Source organism: Camarhynchus parvulus, chromosome 14 (genome assembly GCF_901933205.1).
Source record: "Camarhynchus parvulus chromosome 14, STF_HiC, whole genome shotgun sequence".
Lineage (NCBI taxonomy): Eukaryota > Metazoa > Chordata > Aves > Passeriformes > Thraupidae > Camarhynchus > Camarhynchus parvulus.
In genome coordinates, this window is record NC_044584.1 from 9,126,031 (window position 1) to 9,145,658 (window position 19,628).

At 48.0% G+C, this 19,628-nt stretch overlaps 1 protein-coding gene across 2 annotated transcripts in view; it reads left to right on the forward strand.

Annotated features, from left to right (window-relative positions):
• ADAP1 (ArfGAP with dual PH domains 1) overlaps positions 1–19,628 on the forward strand; it is a 49,917-nt gene that overhangs the window by 14,532 nt on the left and 15,757 nt on the right. For both annotated transcript variants that reach the window (XM_030958092.1, XM_030958093.1), the window contains exon 4: positions 6,782–6,864. In XM_030958092.1, the coding sequence (XP_030813952.1) occupies positions 6,782–6,864 (83 nt within the window). The remainder of the gene's footprint in view (positions 1–6,781; positions 6,865–19,628) is intronic.

Below are 19,628 nucleotides of genomic sequence, written 5' to 3' on the forward strand. Positions count from 1 at the left end.
GTTTTTCTAGTTCAGGGCTCTCTATGCCTCTCAAGATCATGCTGAACAAGTGCAGGGGAGTGCTGCTTGTTCCAGGGATGTAAATTTAGCTTTTCCCCCGCCTCGCTGCAGTCCAGTCACTGCAAGAGCATGAGCTGTTCCCAGCCTGCAGCCCTGGGAAGCATCTCCATGGGTGACACCTCCATCCAGCACTGGAATTATTCCAGCCATGTTCTGCAGCACTGAGAGCTTTTGGTGCTTCTCATTCCAGCAGCTGCAGTGCCTGGGCAGCTCTTTGTTCATTTGAAGCTTCTCAATTTTATAATGCTGTTTCTGGAATCCCTCTGCTTTGGTTGCATGAGGAATTGTGAAGTTTGGGGGAAGAAGTGCTGCAGTGCCAGCTTGTCCTTTTCTCTTCTTGCCTACAGTGCTGTGGTTGGCTCTTTGGGAAATTCATGGTGTTTTCCTGCTGCATTTGGCTTCTGTATCCTCCAAAAACCCCATTGTAGCTTCCTGGTTCTGCATGGCACTTGGCACAGGTTTGAGAAGTTGGGGGGGTGCTCTGGAATTGCCCAGGGAAAGTTCATAGGTGAAAAAATTACCCCATCAAAAAAAAAAAAACCCAACAAACCAAAAAAACCCAAAACAAACAAAAAATCCCCTTCCTTCCTCTCATCTCCTCTGTCTGCCAGCACCCATGTCCCAGGGACAGTGACTAGAGCAGCTCCTGTTCCTCTGGGCAGTCCCTAACACTGAAATGAGTCCCAGACTCTGGGATGTTCCCACACCACCACAACGTTGGCCCAAAGAGCTTTGGGTGTGGAATTTAAACCACAAAACCTCTCTCTGGATGGTCACAAGGGATCATGGCCCAGCTTGGTGCACCACAGCAGCAGATGGAGAGCTGTGAAAGAGATTTTTGTGGGGCAGACACATTGCAAGCTCATGGCTGAGTTTTGAGTCACCACTCAGCAGCAGGTACTCACTCTTGAGTAAAAGCAAAGGGAAAAGGCTTTGTTCAGCCTTTTACTGGGCTGAAAACTGATAGAAGAAAGTGAGATAACCTCTTACTGGGCTTTTGCAGAGCTGGAAGTACATCCCTGTCCCTGCTACACTACATGGTTTTCTGTTGCTTGATTTGGGAATGCAGAGCCTCATCCTGTGGCATTGAGAAGGAGCTGCAGTGCTTTGCTCTGCTCCTGTCTCTGCTTGGATCAGTGGGAGCTGCATCTGCTCCTCATGCAGAGCAGTTCAGTGTCCTGGCTGTCAGCACAGGAAAATGGGGCAGGATGGGATGGATGGGCTCTGCTGGTTGTGGGGTATCTGAGACATCAGAGAGAGGCACACACCATCCATGCACTCATCCACAGAACAACAGTTATTGCTGAAGTACCTTTTTGTATTGATTGAGATGTGTAGAGGGAAAATTGCCTGGGAAATCTCTGGATTTTTTTTTTAATAATTTGAAGTTTGGTACATTTGGTGGAGGAGCTACCAAGCCCATCTCCTCAATCTGGTGTGGGAAGGTCAGCAGGGTCCCTCCTCTGCCATGCCTGGGCTGCAAATTTCTCACCCCTTCCTCTGTCACCTCCTTTTGCCAGTGCTTCACAGATAATAAAAACTTTATAGATATAAAAAACTTAATTGCATAATCTCCACAGGGGTAAAATTGAGATTTGAGTCAGGTTCCTAGTTATTAATAAGGGTTTTCAGATTTTACATTCACAGCTTTCAGAAGTGCCTTGGGTGATGTCCTGGGTGTGAAGTTGCAGGTGCTGCAGTGTGGCCACTGGGAGTGGCTGCTCATGGTTTCACTCCCAAGTGGTGGAACCTCCTTGGTGGCTCAAATTGGGCATTGAGCCTCAGGAATTCTTCAGGTCACCCAAGTGCTGAGATCTGCCCACTCCTTCAATCCTGACCAGCCATGGGATTTTCTCTTGTTCATTTTCTCTTTGCTGGTAGCTTGTAAACTTGTTAATTCCTATTGATTCCTTTAATTTCCAAAGGAAATTGCTACAAGGTTAAGGTAGTACTGACAGAGGCTGTTTCCTACATGGTTTTAATTGGTGTTTAACCATTCTGAAAAATAGTGTTGGGGTGTAGTAGACAGTGCATGCAAAGCAATCAAACAAAAAAGGAGCCAGTTAGCATTTTAAGTGAGAATGTTGTGATTTTGCATGCTGAGAATCAGTTTTCACTTCGCCAAATCCATAATGCAAGGGTTTTATGTCTTGAGAGCCAAACCCCTGTGTTTGTGCTCTCCCCTGGCAGCCTGCTGTGGGGTGCTGCTCTTGGCAGGGGGATGCACATCAATGCTCAGGCTCTGCAAGCTGAGCTGATGCACAGAGAGCCTGAAGGAGCCCCCAGCTGTCTCATCCCTCCACAAAGCCCTTTAAAAGCAAGTCCTCACAGCAAGACCTTCCTAGATAGGAAAAGAGTGTGGAGCTAGACAGGCTTTTAGTCTCTGCTGCAGTGGCTCTCCTTGCAGTCTGAGCAAAGAATTTGGATTCTGACTTAAAATTTCATTAGAGCAGCTGTTTGACAGAAAGCTGGCATGGCTGCATCCATGAAGCTGCCTGTGGAAAGCATGTTGGCTTTTGCTGGAAAAACCTCTGACAAATTCCAGAAGCTACAAATGTGGCTTCTGGAAATGGTGTTTCTGGATGACATTCACTTCTTTTGTCTTTCTTGGACTTGATGGTGCCTCACAAGGATGCAGTTAGGCAGGGGCAGTGTGGGGTGTTTGATGTCTTTTGGGCCACTTTCACCTCTGGCTGGGGTTTCTTGTCGGTCATGTGTCTCCAGAAAAGCCACAGCTTCTACGTGCAGCATCTGTGGGTGTGCTCTGGAGTGCACCAGCCAGCCCAGCTGAGAAAAAATCAGTCTTGGGGAAAAAATAAACTGGAGAGACTGAATTTGGCTGGCCAGCACCTCCACACAGCACACTGCAGCCATGCAGCCACAGTTTGATATTAAACTGCTTCAGCAGCTTTTCCTGCGGTGCTTTTTGCTGTGAGCTTTGAGTAGGTGGGACCAAGATCAAACTGCTCCAGTGGCTTCTTCTGGAACCTTCCTTGCTGCCCCTGGGCAGAGCCCTGGTGTTCATGTGGGTGGTCAGGAAAGCAAACAAGTGCCTGCAATGGTGTGGGCAGTGCTTTGTCAGCCTCTGGACCTGCTGTCCCTCACTCAAGCTCAGTCCTTTCCCATCTGGGGGATGAATTTTCCCTTATTCTGAAATGTGGGTTTCCTTAGTGTTTTGTTTTGTTGGTGGGGTTTTTTGATTTGCCTCTAGGTTTTTGATGAGTACAATGAATTTTCTGTTCTAATTGCCAAAAAATGACAAGTTCCCTGTAACCAGCAGCCTGACAGACTTTAGGTGGGCTGTTAAAGCTTTGGGAGTTGATCCTGAAAGCTGATGCATCTCCACAGTTTAGGAATGATGCACTTACATTTTTTTTAACAAACACAAATTATATGTTTGCTGATTTGTTACATTATCCTATCACCAGAAATGCAGTAAAATAGCAGGGGGCTGTTACTGCAGTCCTTTCTGGTCACAGAACTCCTTTTGGAGTCAAAGCTGGATTTGGATGGAGGCTCCTGTGTTGGGTATGTGGTGTCTGCCCTGGGTTACATACACACGTATTCATGCCTGGAAAAGTGCTTTTCAACTAAAACAGATATTTCTGAAGCTATTCTGAAGCTATTCTGAAGATATTCTGAAGAACCAATATTCTGAACATATATTTAAATTAAGATGAGGCCAGCAGTCTCCTGAAAGTGGTGGCTGTTTTCATACAATCCCTGCATGGTTTGAGGATCTTCTGCCCTGCAATTGCTCTCAGCTCCTGTAGATCCCAGGGCACATTCCTGCTCCTCTATGAATTCATCACAGCTGTGCTGGTGAAACTGGGGTTTAGCACCAGCAGCTTTTTATGGCAGGATTGCATCTAGTCCAAAAGAGAGTGAATGTGGTGAAATCCCTGCTCAGCTTCTCTCTTGCAGTAAAGGGAGATGGTGAGCTCCTCGCTGTCCTAGCTGGGTTTTTGTTTTGGTTTCTTTTACTGGAGTTGTTCTGCTTTCTATAAATAACCCCTGGAGCAGAAGCTGCATCTGGTAGCCTTGCACTGAGTTGTCCAAACTGTGGGCTGCTCTGTGATGTGTTCTGGGTTTTGGGAAATTATTGCTGAAAGAGCCTGGGGTTGTGATGATAACGAAAGGGGAAGAGTGTGTGAAGTGCCAGGAAGCTGCTGGGAAGGTGGCACAGCTGGATTCCCATTGGGCTTTGGGAAATTAAGGAGTTGCAGGCACTCCTGCTCAGAGCCAGATGTTGAGGGAGGCCAGCTGGGACATTTTGCAGCTTCTCAGGGCTCCTCTTGGGGCGTGGTGCCTGCTGGCTGCCCCGGGGGTGCCCTCTTGCACAAGTGCTCTGGGGCCACTGCAGCAATGCTGTGGGCAGAGCTCTGGGCAGTCAGGGAAGTGCTCCCCCAGGGATGAGCCCTGCAGGGTGTCTGCTGCACAGCCTGCACCCTGCAGCAGGAGTGTTTATCCCCAGGGATGAGCCCTGCACAGCCTGCACCCTGCAGCAGGAGTGTTTGTCCCCAGGGATGAGCCCTGCACAGCCTGCACCCTGCAGCAGGAGTGTTTGTCCCCAGGGATGAGCCCTGCACAGCCTGCACCCTGCAGCAGGAGTGTTTGTCCCCAGGGATGAGCCCTGCACAGCCTGCACCCTGCAGCAGGAGTGTTTGTCCCCAGGGATGAGCCCTGCACAGCCTGCACCCTGCAGCAGGAGTGTTTGTCCCCAGGGATGAGCCCTGCACAGCCTGCACCCTGCAGCAGGAGTGTTTATCCCCAGGGATGAGCCCTGCGCAGCCTGCACCCTGCAGCAGGAGTGTTTCCCACTGCTGCCCATGAACTCTCAGTTTATGCTGTGTTTAAAGCCCCATGCTTGGAAGGCTGAACTCTCCGAATTCCAGAATTCAGAGCAGCTGCAGCTCCTGCTGAAGCCGCTGACGTCAGCTGGAGCTGAGGGTGGTGTGAATTTTCTTCCTCCCAGTTCCATCCCTCATCATCTTGCTGAAAAGGTCCAAGTTTGGCTTCAGTGATAACAAGCTGTCCACAGCAGCTGGCCAGGGAAAATTGCAAGAATAGTCAATTGAAGTATTTGTGTTTATTTTATGATTAAGTTCTGGTAGCTCTGCTGATCAGTGACAGCATTATAGAGCAGGCACTTGGGTGGATGTTTGTGGATGTCAGATCCAGAAGAGGCATCCAGAAAAGGACCAGAAGAGCCCCCTTGGGTGCTGGATGGGGTTTGAGCAACCTCATGGCAGGGGAGTTGCAATTAGATGGTTTTAAGGTCCCTTCCAAGCTTTCTGTGACTGTACAAAGTGCCCCTGAAGCTCCTGAGGGTGGGATGCACCCAGAGCAGAGCACAGGATGGCAGCAGAGGGGAGATGGGTGTTCAGAGCTCACAGTCAAACTTGGCAGATGTGTAACAGCCAAAGATCAGCCATGGAAACAGCAGCAGAAGGGCAGAGGCAGATTTGGTGCTTTGTTTGTATTACAGCAGGAGCTCACAGAAGATTTTGGGGGCAGGGAAGCTGTGCTGCTCCCCAAGCCTTGGGGAGAAGGCTGGTGCCCCAGCTGAGGAGCTGACACAATGGGGGAACAAAATCTATGTAATTATTTCCTCCTTTATTGCCAGGAAACCAATCGCAGCCACAGTTCTCATTGGATGGTGTCTTGCAGATTTATTGAATATGTTTGCTGTACCTGCAGATGAATTTTTATAACCAATGTTGGTATGTTTATGTTCTTTGAGCATTCCTGGGATGTGGCTGCTGAAAACATTTGGTTTGCATAATCAGCAAAAAAGAAAAGGTGATTAAGCATATGAATAGTTTTCATTGGCAGAGAAGTTGATGTGTTGAAATGTGATGGTTTTACAAAACACACTCAGTGCTGGGGGATCTTTTGCTGTCTTCAGTGTAGGCAGCTCCAAAATGTCTGCTGTGAAGCTGGGATAACACATGCCTTTATTTCTGAGTGTGATCTGGGCTATTTAGGGTTCTAGGGCAATTAAGAAATAAGTTCAGTTAAAAATGGTTTGAAGCTACTTCCAGCATTTTCCAGATCAAAAAGTTATTTCATTGGTTCAAGCACTCATGCTGAAATAAAATAGCAAAAAAAAAAAAATGTAATCTTTAGGGTATTTTTTCCTTTTTGGAATTTGAGGTCTTAGTGTATAAATCATCGCTATTATTTCAGTATTAAAAGTAAAGGACATTTTAATCATATTTGCTGCCATGCATCATAGACTGCTTTCTTAAACATGGCAGTATGGGCTGTGAGTTGGGAAGAGCTTGGCCAGATGGGTTTTCAGCACCTTCTGCTTCTGTATTGTTAACTCCAGGGCAATAATATCGCTTTTGTATGTGGTTGGGATTTTTCATTTACTCGCCCTGTTCACTGAAGAATGTGGCCTGACAAAATTAAGTCTAAAATGGTTCATATACTGTGGGAATTTTTTACAGAGGCTGATTGGGTGGGTGGGGACAGGCTCTTCTGCTAAATCTGTGCATTTTTTAAAAATAAGTTTCCAATAAAATTGGATGTACAAGGAAATGATTTATTGTTGTCCAGCTGTAAGCAGAAGAAACCCTTGACTCCAGACTGTACAATGCAATTTTTGGAAGACTTTTAAATCACACTTGTGCTTTCATTGAAGAATTAATAGTTATGACTTTTTTCTTAGTGTATCCTGGACCATGTTTCCTTGTCTCTGTATTTTTTTTTCCAGATTACTGCGGGAGCAGTGGATCAGAGCCAAATATGAACGAAAAGAGTTCATCCACAGTGAGAAGCAGGAGCCTTATTCTGCAGGTAGTGAGAGACACTTTTGGCTGATAGGTTTTTTGATGTCCAGCACCTTCCATGTTCTTCCTCTCTGTTTATATGTTCTTTATGTTGATTATTGCCCATATCTCATTGAGTAGAAGTAGGTATGGTCTTTTGCACAAGATCCTTCCTTGTCACTATAGGACATGAAATAACACAACATGGACACGCTGCTCTTTCAAGATAAAAGAGAGTTTTTAAATTTCTGACTCTAACATTTATAGATTTCCAGAAGTGTCACCTCTCCAATGACACTGGACAAACCAACAGTCCATCAAATTTCTCCTCCTCCAGAAAAGAATACAAAACAATCAGTTATTTACATAAAGCATGTGAGAAAGTTCGTTACGAGAATGTAAACATCAGAATGCTTAGAAAAACTTAAAAAATCAGGGTGACACCTCCTGGCATTCCCTATATTTGATTTGGATTATTGGGAGTTTGGATACCTGATGGAAACAAATCAGTTATCCAGATTCTTTCTGTTGACTTCCACGGGCTGCTCACCAGGAGCAGGTCAGGCCAAGCACCAGTGGCTTTGTTTCTGGAGCAGGGGGTGTGAAGCTGGATTGAAAGCTGGAGGTAAAAGGTGTTGTGTTTGTTTCAGAGCTCCTTTCAGAGCTCCTTTCAGCAGGTGACAGTGGCCTTGCAGGGGCTGGGATAGCAGAGCCGTGGGTTGGGTGATTCTCTTGCAGAAAAGCAGGATTTGAAGAGGAGACACAGAGCTCCACTGTGTTTGTTGTGTTGGCTGCACCAGCATGAAAGTGCATGAAATTAGCTGGGTATTTCTTTGCTATATGTAAGTGGCATTTAATTTCTTCTGCATATTAAGTAGTTGACACCAGCTATGTGCTTGGATGGCTCTGGGATAATTTTATTAGCAAAGATCGTGTTACAGATTAAAGGTTAAAATATTATTTTCATGATGCTTTTCAAGACTAATAATATGCAGGTAGCTCCAGCAGTTTGCTGTTATGAAAACCACAATTAAATTCTGATCTCATATATTCTCAATTTGTGTTTTGAGCATTTCAGCTCTGCTGTATTGTGTACATGAGGCACACAGTGTGTGGGGAGTATCCATATTCATAGAGAGTACATTAGGTGCATTTTTATTTTAGATTTTTATAAAAGCTGTCTGCTGGAGTCAGATGTGTTCTATTAGCAATAAATAGTTTGATTTCTTAGATAATTTTTGAATGTATCTGCCAATGTGTGTATAATACCCACCCAAGAATAATGTTTCCAATTTCCACCATGCAACTTCTGGATATAAAAGCTGGGATTCAACCAAGTACTTGAGGAAAATGAATAATTTTAAGCACATGATGAGTCCTGTTGACTCTGAGAAGAGTGTGTACCTGGTTAAAGTGAAGTAGGTGCTTCAGTGCTGTGTGGGAAGAAGGGCAGTGTGTTCTGAGCTCTCTGAGAGATATTATAAGAAGAATTCAAAGGGGGGTTTATTTTAGCAGCGTATTTTGTAGGTGTTCTTCAGTAATGTGGCTGCATAATATTTAACTGCATGCTGAAGTGATAGGGTTTTCTCACCTCTCTTTGAAGTTCAAAAGCCATTAAATACAGAATAGAAGAGAAGAGGGTGAGCCATTTTCAGCGAGCAGGGCTCTGGGGAGGAGGAGGGGAAGAGAAGCAGGCTGGTGGGCATCATGTAAGTGGTGTGGAAGTGATTTTAGGTTTTGAATTGCCTCTGAGAATGGCACTATCTCCAAAACCCACCATAGGAGCCACTCAAATGGCCTGGGATGTCATTTTTTGGTTGTCCTAGACAGTAAAATTCCAAGGGCAGCTTTGACCAGGTGGCTCCTCCTTAGGGAAACCAGGTTGAAGTTACAACGAAACAAAGCTGGGGATGCACACACCAAACTCCCAGTGCCAGCTTTCCCCTCCTGCTGCACCATCACAGCCCCAGGTGTGGCTGTCCCCCTGTCCTTCACCCTGTGCCAAAAAATGCTTCTTCTTCCAGCCTGTCCTGCAAACCAGCTGCTGATGCAGTTTTCAGCTCTCAGGCTGGGAGCTGGATGTGTCCTGAGAAGGGAGCCCAGGGAAATCCCTGTGTCCAGTGGGAAGGCAGCACTCTGAATGCCACACCATCATTTAGGTTGTAAAGATCATGGGGTCCAGCATTGACTCAGCACTGCCAAGGCCATGTCCCCAGCAGAAGTGTCCCTGGGTGGGTGTGTTGGACAGTTCTTGTCCCATTCCAGTGCCGTGGGGCTGTTCTGTCCCTGTGCTGCTCACACTGCTGGGTCTCCTGTGCCTGCTCCTGCTGGGCTCAGCACAGCTGGGGATGCCACAGGGGCTGGGCTGCTGCTTTTTTCCACTGACCTGAACTGTCTGTGAACAAACCAAAGTGCCACCAACACCAGGGTGTCCTCCTGCCCACCCCACATCCAGTTGTGTCTCACTGGGGTGTTCCTCTATCTCTGTTCCTTCCTGATGCTGTCTCAGACCATTTTTTCCTCACCCTCCTGAATTCCCTGGAGCAGTGTCAGGTTACCAGTTTCTAAGCATGAAACATTTTGTTGCTAATAGAAATGTCAGTATCCATTTTCTCGTGTTTGCTGGAAGATTTAATTCCATTTTCCAGTCCCAGGGGCTATTTTGCATTCTGATGTTTGTTCAATAATTGCATGAAAAATAAGAAAATGCTATATTGGAATAGTTTTGAGCAACATCCTTTTCCAGGCAGCCTGATGGAACCCTGGTCAGAAATTCAGTGTCTTTCAGAATATCCTTTGGGGAGAGACTGTTTGGAGCCTGTGGATGCCAGGCAGAAGCTCTCACAGCATTTCTCCTGCCAGACTCAGGAGAAATGAGCCTGGGGACAGGAGTGTCAGATGTTGCAGGTCAGGGCTGACAGAGTCGTGCAGGGAAGCCTGGCAGGAGGATGCAGCAAACTGGGCAGGGGGATGAATCAGAGGCACTGTGGGATGCAAAGGCAGCAGCTGCCCCAAAGGGTCTTGCCTATCTCCCAAACTGCTGGGAAACCTCTGCCTCAGGGGATACAGAGTGATGCCAGGTAGCAGGATCAGATCTGGGAAACAAAGACATTTCCCACGTGCAGGAATCCCCAGTGTGGGCAGTGCTGAGCATTGAAACCAGCTCTTGAGCCTGGCTGTGGATCCCTGGGTGCTGGTTCAGTGCCCAGATGAGATCTCCCCACTTGGGGATGTGCAGTCGCAGCCACTCACCCTCGGTGGGAGGCTCTCAGGGTTTCTGTGGTCGAGGTGACCCCAAGCTGTTGGAAATTCTCTTTTCTCAGCCCTAAGATCAAATAAGGAGTCAGGATTCTTCAGCTGTGGTTTTCAAGGTTGTTTACTCCCTGTTGTCTATAATATTGTTTTTCTGATCTGCTGAGATCTGTCCAGCAAGTTGGTCCGTGGCACACTGACTGCCCCAGAGGTGGTGTTATCTTTTTATACTAAAAACTACGTGTACTTTATTTACAATAATTTTCCAATACCTATCACCTATGTTAGGCAGTGTATTTCTGCTCCTAACCAATCCAAAAGTACCACCATCACCCAGAAGATGGAGGCTAGGAAGAAGAAAGAAGAAGGACAAGGCATGGCCAAATCCCTCCAACTTGGCTTCTGAACCCCCCTTCTAAAAACCCTAAAATTCTATTTTTCTACCTTGAGACAAACTAACTATCATTCTGCCTAAACTCTCGTGGCTTGCAAATCCTCATATAAAGTTGGTAATTTTTTTCCATGGGTTAAAACCAAAGGCTCAGGTGTCTGACTCTGTGCCAAGGTCTCTGAGCCCCTGGCCAGGGCAGCCAGAGCAATGTCCTGGGTTCTGACAGGAGATCACAGTGGAAACTCCTACAAGGGAGATTTAGAGTTCCTTGCTCCCCTAGGAAGCCTTGGAGCACAGGCCCATGTGCTGTTCCCAGCTTTCAGCTCCTCTGCCCCGTTAGTGTTTCAGACTGATGGTTCTGTTGTTAATGAGAATATCAGCACCATTGACTGCAGAGCTCAGATGGTGCAGTGAGATCAGTCAAACTGTGATTAAATGTCTCAATGATCCACTATTGATTCCCAGAGACATCCTCTTATACATTTGAGCTCTTCATTCAGCTGTAGTATGAGCTAAATAATTTGTTTGCCCTAGCCAGACTTCATGAAACAAAACATTATTTACACCCCAGCAATCCTAATTAACACCATGGCCACATCCCTTTCTCTAGCAGTACATTTCTTGTACAACAGCACAGAATGATGCCAGTCTTGAGACTCTAACGTGGTTCAGGTTGGCTTTATCCCTTCTGGTAAATGAACTGGCAAAATTACTGTCAGTCTCCAGCTAATTGTCCCTCCTGAAGGAGTTTAATGGGGCATGGGTGCTGAATTCTCCTGGAAACAGGGGACAGCTGTAATTGCCATCAAAGTCTGGATCTGTAACTCAAGGCAATTGCAAGGTTTGATAAATTTTAAAGTATTTTGATCAGTTTTAGAAAGCTTGGTTGTTTTCCACTGCTTTTGATGGATGGCAGTTATGGCAATGCTTCCCAGAGGGCCTGCTGAAAGTTAGTTCAGTTGGGTGCTCTTGATTTCCCTTAATCAAAGGGATTTATTTTAACCAAGGGAGAGGAGGAGGAACAAAAGGGAACAGTATTTGTGGGGCTGGAGCACTGTGACGAGAAAAACTGGTCAAGGTGCAGCTGCTCTGATGCATCTCAGGCTACAGATGAGGGAATGGGAGTGTGGCTGAGAACAAAAGGGAATTGTTTGCCCTTTGAACTTTGACTGCTTTCATTCATTGGTCTTGGGAAGCTGGGGCTCCTCAGCTGATAAAAATTGTCACAGATCCCATGAAAGTGTTGGAGGAATCCAGATTTGCACCAGGTGAAGGTTTAAACCCTGTCCTTGGGGGTGGAAGTTGGAGGACTGGGATTATTTGACTGATTATTTTTATCCACAGATGGGTGGGATGACTTCTTGGGTTGCAGAGTAAAATAATGTGGTGCTACTGCAACCAGAGGTGGCCTGTGAGCTTCCACTGGAGCTGCTGAGAAAGCTGGAACATACAGGCAAAACTTGGGGCATATTAGCAAAACCAGTGATGCTTTAGGCTCTGTTGGATTGTATTCCTGTATTTGTAGTGCTGTGGGCTGGACCATGTCACTATTCAGGTGAGCTGGGGTTTATTCAGGTAGCATTTCTCTGGAGGTGCCTGTTTGCTTGTACCATCTTCTGTCAGCACCCTTAGGATTACTTGGCTTCTGTGTTGTTTCCTATTTGTCTGCAAATATGATGGCAAAATAAATTATGAGACATAAAAGAACACCCTAAAATAGTAAAATCTGTTAATGTGCACTTTCCATTCCATGAGGCTCTTGCATAATTTGGGCAGCAGTTTGAATTAATTTTCCCCTGCACTCACACAGTTGGAAGGAGCTCTGACTGCAAAGCACTGGAGAAAACACAGGGGACACAAAAATGTCCTTCCCCAGTGTGAGGAACAGACCCTTATTAGCTCAGTGTGACCTGCAGTGATGTAATGCAGTTTATTTTGGGCCTCATCAGACAAAACAGTGAGCAGTGTTGCAGTTCAAATCCAATTATTTTAACTGACAGACCTGCTCCTCTGCTGTCTCTTACCCCATTTCCTCCAGCTAGTGAGGAGCTGTGGGTGTCAGAGCCACACCAACTCTGCTCTGGGTTTTTTTCACAACCTCAAAGCAAATTACAGGGCTGAGCAGCACCCAGGGAGCAGACCAGTGCTAATGGCAGCCTCAGAGGACACGGGGTTTTCTGCACATCAGACAGCCCAAAGTACTGAGCAAAGAAATAAAGCATCAGCCTGAGGGCTGCTGGTGGCCTTTGCTGAGCCCTGAACACTCGTGGTGTTTCAGGAGCTGCTGCTGCAGGAGGGGTGTGAAGCCACAGGAGAACCATCCCCTCCCTTTGCTCTGCAAACAAACAAACTCTGCAGTGGAGCCCAGGGTGGAGTTGGGCTGGGGACAGGAGGGGTGGGGGCACTGTGGGGGTGGGAGGATGGATGGATGGATGGATGGATGGATGGATGGATGGATGGATGGATGGATGGATGGATGGATGGATGGATGGATGGATGGATGGATGGATGGATGGATGGATGGAGACAGGCAGGGTCTTCTGATCTGGGGGTGCTGGCAAGAAGGTGAGAGTGCAGAGGGCTGCAGGCTCAGGGGAGCAGGGCACCTCCTGTGCAGTGTGCAGGGTTTTAGTGCTGCACAGGTGGAGCTGGGGTGGAGCTGTGGCTGCCCCACAGGGGTGTTTGTGTTTTCCCCAGGTGCTGTCACATACACAGGCTTACCTGTGCCAGGGAATCACTGCCCTGGGCTTGGGGCAGCTCCTGTGCTGCAGGGAAGGACAGTTGGACCAGGAGAGAAAAGGGTGCTGGTGAGGAGGTTTAAAGAAATAACAAAGTCCCCCTTCAGGGCACTGCAGCAATGTGAGGGTTGTGGCAACAGAGTGTTCCCAGATTTGGGCTCCCATGAGAGGTGCAAGAGAGACAAAGGTGGGTTGTGTTGTTGGGTTTTTTTTCCTGTTTCTTGTGCTGGTTTCTGCTGTCTGGAAGTCTTTATGTGGAACACTGCTCCATCCCACTGGACCTGCTCATGGTCAGAGCATCAGCCCTGTGGGAGTGACTTGATAAGGGTGAGACAGAGCTGATGTGTGAAACCAGCTCCTTGCAAGTGGGGACAACGGCTGTAAGTCCTTCCTGCAGCATCCTTTAACTGCTGACAACTGGATCTGCATCTTAAATAAGAGAGTTAAACCAAACCCCTGTTGCTGAGGTGTTGTCAGCTAAATCAAGAGCTGCTTTTAGCCCTGGGAAGGGTTTGAGCCAGCTCATGTGTGTGGTCAGGATGGTAGCCAGCTGCCATCTCAGCTTCTCTCATGCAGACCAGCAGGAAGATTTAGTTCACTGTTGTTTTTTCCCCTAGTGCAGCCCACATCCTTGGCTGATGTTCCCCTTTATGTTTCCAGCAGCTCCAGGGCAGCTCTCCTGGCTTTTCCCAGGTGAGCGTGGTCAGGGTGATGCTGTGCTGAGCACTGCACAAACACAGAGCAGGATGGGGCTATGGCTGGGGTAAGGTGGGAGCAGGAGAGCCCAGCCCCTCACAGAAGGAGAGGCAGTGCCCCACCACAAGGGTGGTTCTGAGGATGAGGATGATTTTTTAAACTACCCCATTGCTTTATAAGTGAGAAAGAGAGAGGAGTGTTCAGCAACTACAGGAGCCACATCTGGCTGAAATGATCTGAGATGCTGAGAAGCCAGAGGGGGAGATGGATGAGCAATGCTCACAGAAGCCTTGGTTCCTTAGGAAACAGAGCTCACAGGAGCAGTAAGAGAAACCATGAGATAAGAGCAGCCGTGTGGAGGCTTATCAGCAGCATCTCGCTGGGCTTTGTGCAGGCGCCGTGTGCTGTGAGGGAGCACAGTGGTGCAGAGCAAGGTCACCTGCCTGGGTGGCCTGGGTGTGCAGGAGCATCCCCCTGCTCTCCAGGGGCTGGGTGGCATTGCCTGGTTTGGGGTTGGTGTGTGTGAAGCAATCTTCCATCACTTCCATGCTGTGCTGGTGTGGGGCAGGGCTGGGCCTCCTCTCTGACCTGACAAGGCACAGAAATACCTCAGCATCGTTTGGTTTTCCTTTACCCTAAACCTCTTCTCTCTTCCCCCAGTTCCTTATGAGCTTACATCATCTCCTTGTGCTAAAAATGGCCTTTGGGGTGGGAGAGAAGCTGTGGCTCTGCCCACCCTTTGTTCAGGGGCTGTAGCACCAGCCTGGGGCAACCCCCACCAGTGTGCTGGTGTCCGAGTGTCCATGTGTCTGGGTGTCCAAGTGTCCATGTGTCTAGGTGTCCGAGTGTCTGGGTGTCCCAATGTCCAGATGTCCAAGACTGGAGCAGCTCCACCAGCTTGTTGTCACCAGTTTTGCCATGGCAGCTCAGTTTGTAAATGGGCCATGAGTGCTCTGCTAAACAAAATCCATTTCTAATCCTCACTGCCTGCTTGGAGTTTGGGGCAGTGCTGGAGTCTTTGCAGGGGTTGTGATCTTTGTGCTCCTGTACCCAAATCCAGAGTTTGGGGCAGTGCTGGAATCTCTGCAGAGCAGTTGTGATGTTTGTGTTCCTGTACCCAAAGCCCTGGCCCTGGAGGTATTTCTGCTGAGGGCAGTGAGGTTTGAAATGTCACTGTATAAACACCAGGTCACGTTGGACTCTGAATACCACAGTAAAAGCTTTAGTGCCACGTAATGCTGTGAATTTATAAATGGCCCTGAACACCCTGTCTGTGTTAGGTGTGTGTAAAGTGAATAGTATCATGCAAATAAAGAGTTTATTTTCCCCTCATTCTGCTTTTTTGCTGGCATGTTTCCTGTAATGCCAGTGACTTGCCTCCTGATTTACACCATATATAGAAATGCAGAAAAGGCCTAATTATAATTGGCTCTTCTAACATTTTGTGAGTTGAACTTCTGAAAATACTGGTTGCGTCTTGATCCAAAGGTCTGAGATTTTCAGAAGTTTCTGTGAGTGTAAATCTCTATTTGACCTCAATGCAGATGTGGCTGATGGGCAAACAGCTGTCAAAAGCTTTAGCCAGCCTTGATCTTAGTCTGTGGAGAGGAATTTTCAATATAGAGAAATAAGTTAATTTATTTCTACTTAATAACCTCCAAAAGAAGTTGCTGCTTGGCTCTGACTGCTTTTTAATGTCACTGTTATCTGATGCTAGTTATAAAATGGATTAAATCCTCTTCTGATGCTTGAAAGGCTCAAGCATTAGAGCAGGGCTTTGAGAGAAGCTCCATAATTTTCTGCTCTGCCCCTCACTGATGGGAAGCTCTTGTTTTTGTGACTCAGGGCCGCAGCGTGCATCAGGAGGATGTGGCTGTCACAGGATCTGTGGAGCATCCCTCACTGTGGGATGCTTTTTTGTGCTGTCTTAGCCTCTCTTTCCAATCCCTGTAAGAAGATTCCTCATAGACCTAGAGATGGAAATAAAAAAGTAATAGCAGCATGGTTAAAAAGCAGCAAAAATCTGATATTTTGTGGAGAATTCATGTTGGCTTTTGCATAGCAGAGGTGTGGGCATGGAGGGGGAGATGCTTTTGGTCGGGAGTCATGGCACCAGTTCCCTGCAGTGCATCTTGGTGCTTGGTGTGCTAGGATTGCATCAGTGGTGCCTTCTGTTAAATCCATTTCCAGTAAATTCCCAGCAATTGATTCCTGTATTTGGCTGAACTGAAGCACCAGGTTTGGCTCTCACTGGATTTTGGCAAAACCCTGTCACAAATCTCTGCCCTCAGTCCTGCCCTTGTCTGCAAGGCCCTGGCTGCAGGGTCCCAAAGTCTGGCTGCATTTCCCTCCTCCCAGCTGGCACCAGGAGCAGCTCCTCTGCTGGGCAGGGGCACCCAGGGCAGCTGAATGAGGGGCTGATCTCTGGACAGGCAGATTTGGGCTGAATGAGCAGCCCAGGGATGCTGCACCTCTGGCAAGGACCTCTGCCCTGTCCCAGTGCCCCAGAGGATGCAGTGGTTTGGCATCACAGCCAGGCAGGGATTGTATCAGGGAATTTGGCTTCTTGGCTGGGTTTTGCAGCCTGCTGTGAGCTTGGTGCTGGGCAGGTTCTGCTGATGCTTCTCTTTGTGGTCGTTGGAGCAGTGGGGAGTGTGGCAGGGAGGGATGCAGGGCGTCAGGCTAAGTGGCAGCAGGGCTCTGGTCCTCTCCAGAAAGGATGCAGCCTCCACTGTTGGCTTTTTAAAGGAGCATTTTAGCATTTCAAGGATGCTCAAGAGCGTTTTGGTTTTTGTTTTGCTCTGAGTGCTGTACAGATGCCCCAAAAAGCAGCCCCTGCCCAGAGGTTTCCATCAGAGGGCTGGGGCTGGGAGTGCCTGGTGGGAATTGCAAACCCTGCAGTTCTCCCAGCCCAGCACAAGGTCACTGGAGGCTGCTGTGCTGTTGTCAGGAGCGGGTTAAAGCACGAGCATCCCTCCAGGGAGCAACCTTGCCTGGCACAGAAACCTCCTTCTCCTGCTGCCCAGCCACAGAGCAGCTTCTGTTCTCCAGCCCTGACATCAGCCCTGGCTGGGATGTGAGTCACGCTGGGAGCCAGGCAGGGAGCTGCTCCCCCTCCCCACACCCCCTCAGGGAGGTGGAGCCCCCCTGGGTGGGTCTGAGACCCCTGGATGGGTCTGAGACCCCCTGGGTGGGTCTGAGCTCCCCCTGGATGGGTCTGAGCCCCCTGGATGGGTCTGAGCCCCCCTGGATGGGTCTGAGCCCCCCTGCTCCCCCCTCACCTGTGCAGCACCTGGTATGTGTCAGGTGTGACCTTGGCAGGACCCCAGTGGGGCTGTGTGCAGTCTGCCATCCATGCCTTGGCACTTGTGCTGTGGGTTTTGGGTACAAAAAAGGGGAATTAAGGCCTAATTTGTTTTTGTGGTTTTTTTTTTTCCCAAAACCTTTTGTCTAATAGGGAGGAAGAGTTTAAGATGAAAGGTGTTGGAGAAAGATTGAAATGGTTGAAGGAGGAAAGTTTGCAGAGCAGTGTGTTCAGCTGAAGCAGATGGGACCCCACTGCTGATGCTCAGTCTCCTTTTCATGTCTTCCCAGTGTAATCCTTTATGCATTTAACATTGCACAACTCCATGTCAGGACTTGCTCCAAGAAACCTTTCCCCATCCTCTCCTTGGAGGTTTGAGGGAAATGCAGTCACTGCTTTAAAACAAATGACTGCTTCTTCTTCTGCCTTGCTGTGCCCTGGCACTGCTGCCATGGGAAGTGGATGGGGGGAGATGCTTTGCAGGTCATTTCTGCTCTCTGCAGCCTCACCCAGAGCAAAGCAAAATCTCACAGAGTGAGTGAACAAACATTGAACCAAATTGCCTTGGAGGGAAATGGATCCATTTGAAAAAATCCACTCAGGTAACCAGGAGCAGATCTGAGCCCCAGCCAGACTGGCAGCAGCCTCTGCAGCATCCCCAGTGGGTTTGGGGAGGGCTCTCCTGCCTGTGGTGGGTCCCAGCCTTGCTCCCTGTCAGCAAATTCACAACACAAATGCTGTAAACACCAAAGAGGGCTTTGCTGCAGTACAGACAAGGCTCATCCAAGGGCTGTTTAACCAACTAAGCTCGGGAGGAGGATGCAGGGGGAGATGACAGCATGGTTTTTGTCTCACCATTATTTTTTCTCATGCGAGGGCTGTGGCAGGGACTTTCTCCCATGCCAGATGCGCTGACATTTCCACAGGACTGGCATCATATGAGCAGGAGCTGGAGAAGCCTTTCAGGACTGTTTGGAAATGCTGATTCAGACCTGGTGCAGACCCCTCTGAAGGAGCTCTGCCGCCTCCTGGGGCTCTGTGGGAATCAGGGGAAGATGCTGCACCACTCCCCAGCCTTGATAAGGATACAAAGTCGCCACCAAAAGGCAAAGGAGAGGGCTCCACAAGCAAAAGCTTGTCTTTTAGAGTTAAATTTGGTGCATTTTTATTTTTTTTCTATCTCTCTGAGCTATGGCAAGAGGCCAGCGACTGCTGTTATGCTTTCCAGGAAATCCATGAACATTGCAGTGACAAAGTGATGGGGCGGTGATGGATCTTACAGATAGCTGCTGTAGGAAGAAAAACATCTAGCAAAGAGAAAAGCTCTGATGTCTTCAGCTCCCCTAAAGCAGAAAAGCATTTAGGCAGCCAAAAATTGCAGGTGAGAACCTGTGGGTCCGAACTTAGGGGAGGAGAAGCAGCCGGCCCTGGGAGTGGGGGGAGCACCACTGCGAGCTGAAGCTGGATGCTCACAGCTAGTTCAGCATCCAGATGTAATTTTAACAGCTGGTTCTGTCAGGCTGCCTTCAGCATAGCTCTGATCCAAGCTTCTATAATTAGCCAAGGAGCAGCAGCTCCCGTGCAAGAAGCGCGGCAGCAGCGATGCTCGGTGCAGGGGAAGCAGAGCAGAGTGGGTGTGTGAGCCTTGCTGAAAGGTGTAAGGGCTGCCCCATGACATTTTAAATAGTTGGGGGTTGGTCTTTTGTTGTTTTTTTTGTTCTCCATCTAAGGTTTTTGTGCAAAATGTTTTGTTAGGGTTCCCCCCCCCTCAGAAAAGCACACCTAAGAAATGTTGTTTTATTTTGTGTCATCCTGTAACAGAAATATTTACATTTATCAGCTCAAATCAAAAGCATTGGATTTGTGGTTGGTTGAATTTGCTGAACTAGTGCAGTTTCTCCTGGGTGAGGTGGTCTGAGCCCCTCCAGGCCGTGGCCTCTGAATGTGCTGCCTGTGCTTTGGGCTGTGCTCTGGGTGCTCCCTGGGGATGCCCTGAGTGGTTCCCAGGAGAGCCAGTCCAGCTGGTGAGGACAGACTATAAGATCAATGAATGTGTGAAACACCGCAACTATAATTATCATGATTCACTCCTGTCCTTGAGCTTTCCCTGTTTGAGGTCAACCAGCTTGAATTAGTGTATTTTGATATTGCTCAGGCTGCCTGTTCCTGTAATCTTGAGTTTTTGCAGTCAATAAATGGACCTATACCAACTGGAGACAGCTGAAGAGAAGTACAAGGCTTTGTTCTCAATGTCTTGGATTATAAACATTTAAGGAAAGAATAGGAGAATCATCCCTTTGTATTTTCTGTGCTTTATGAGGGTAGTTCGTGGTGCTCCAGGTGTTTCTCAGTGATTTTACACTGTGCACATTTCACATTCCCTAGTAATGACACAGGACCAAAAAGCTGGG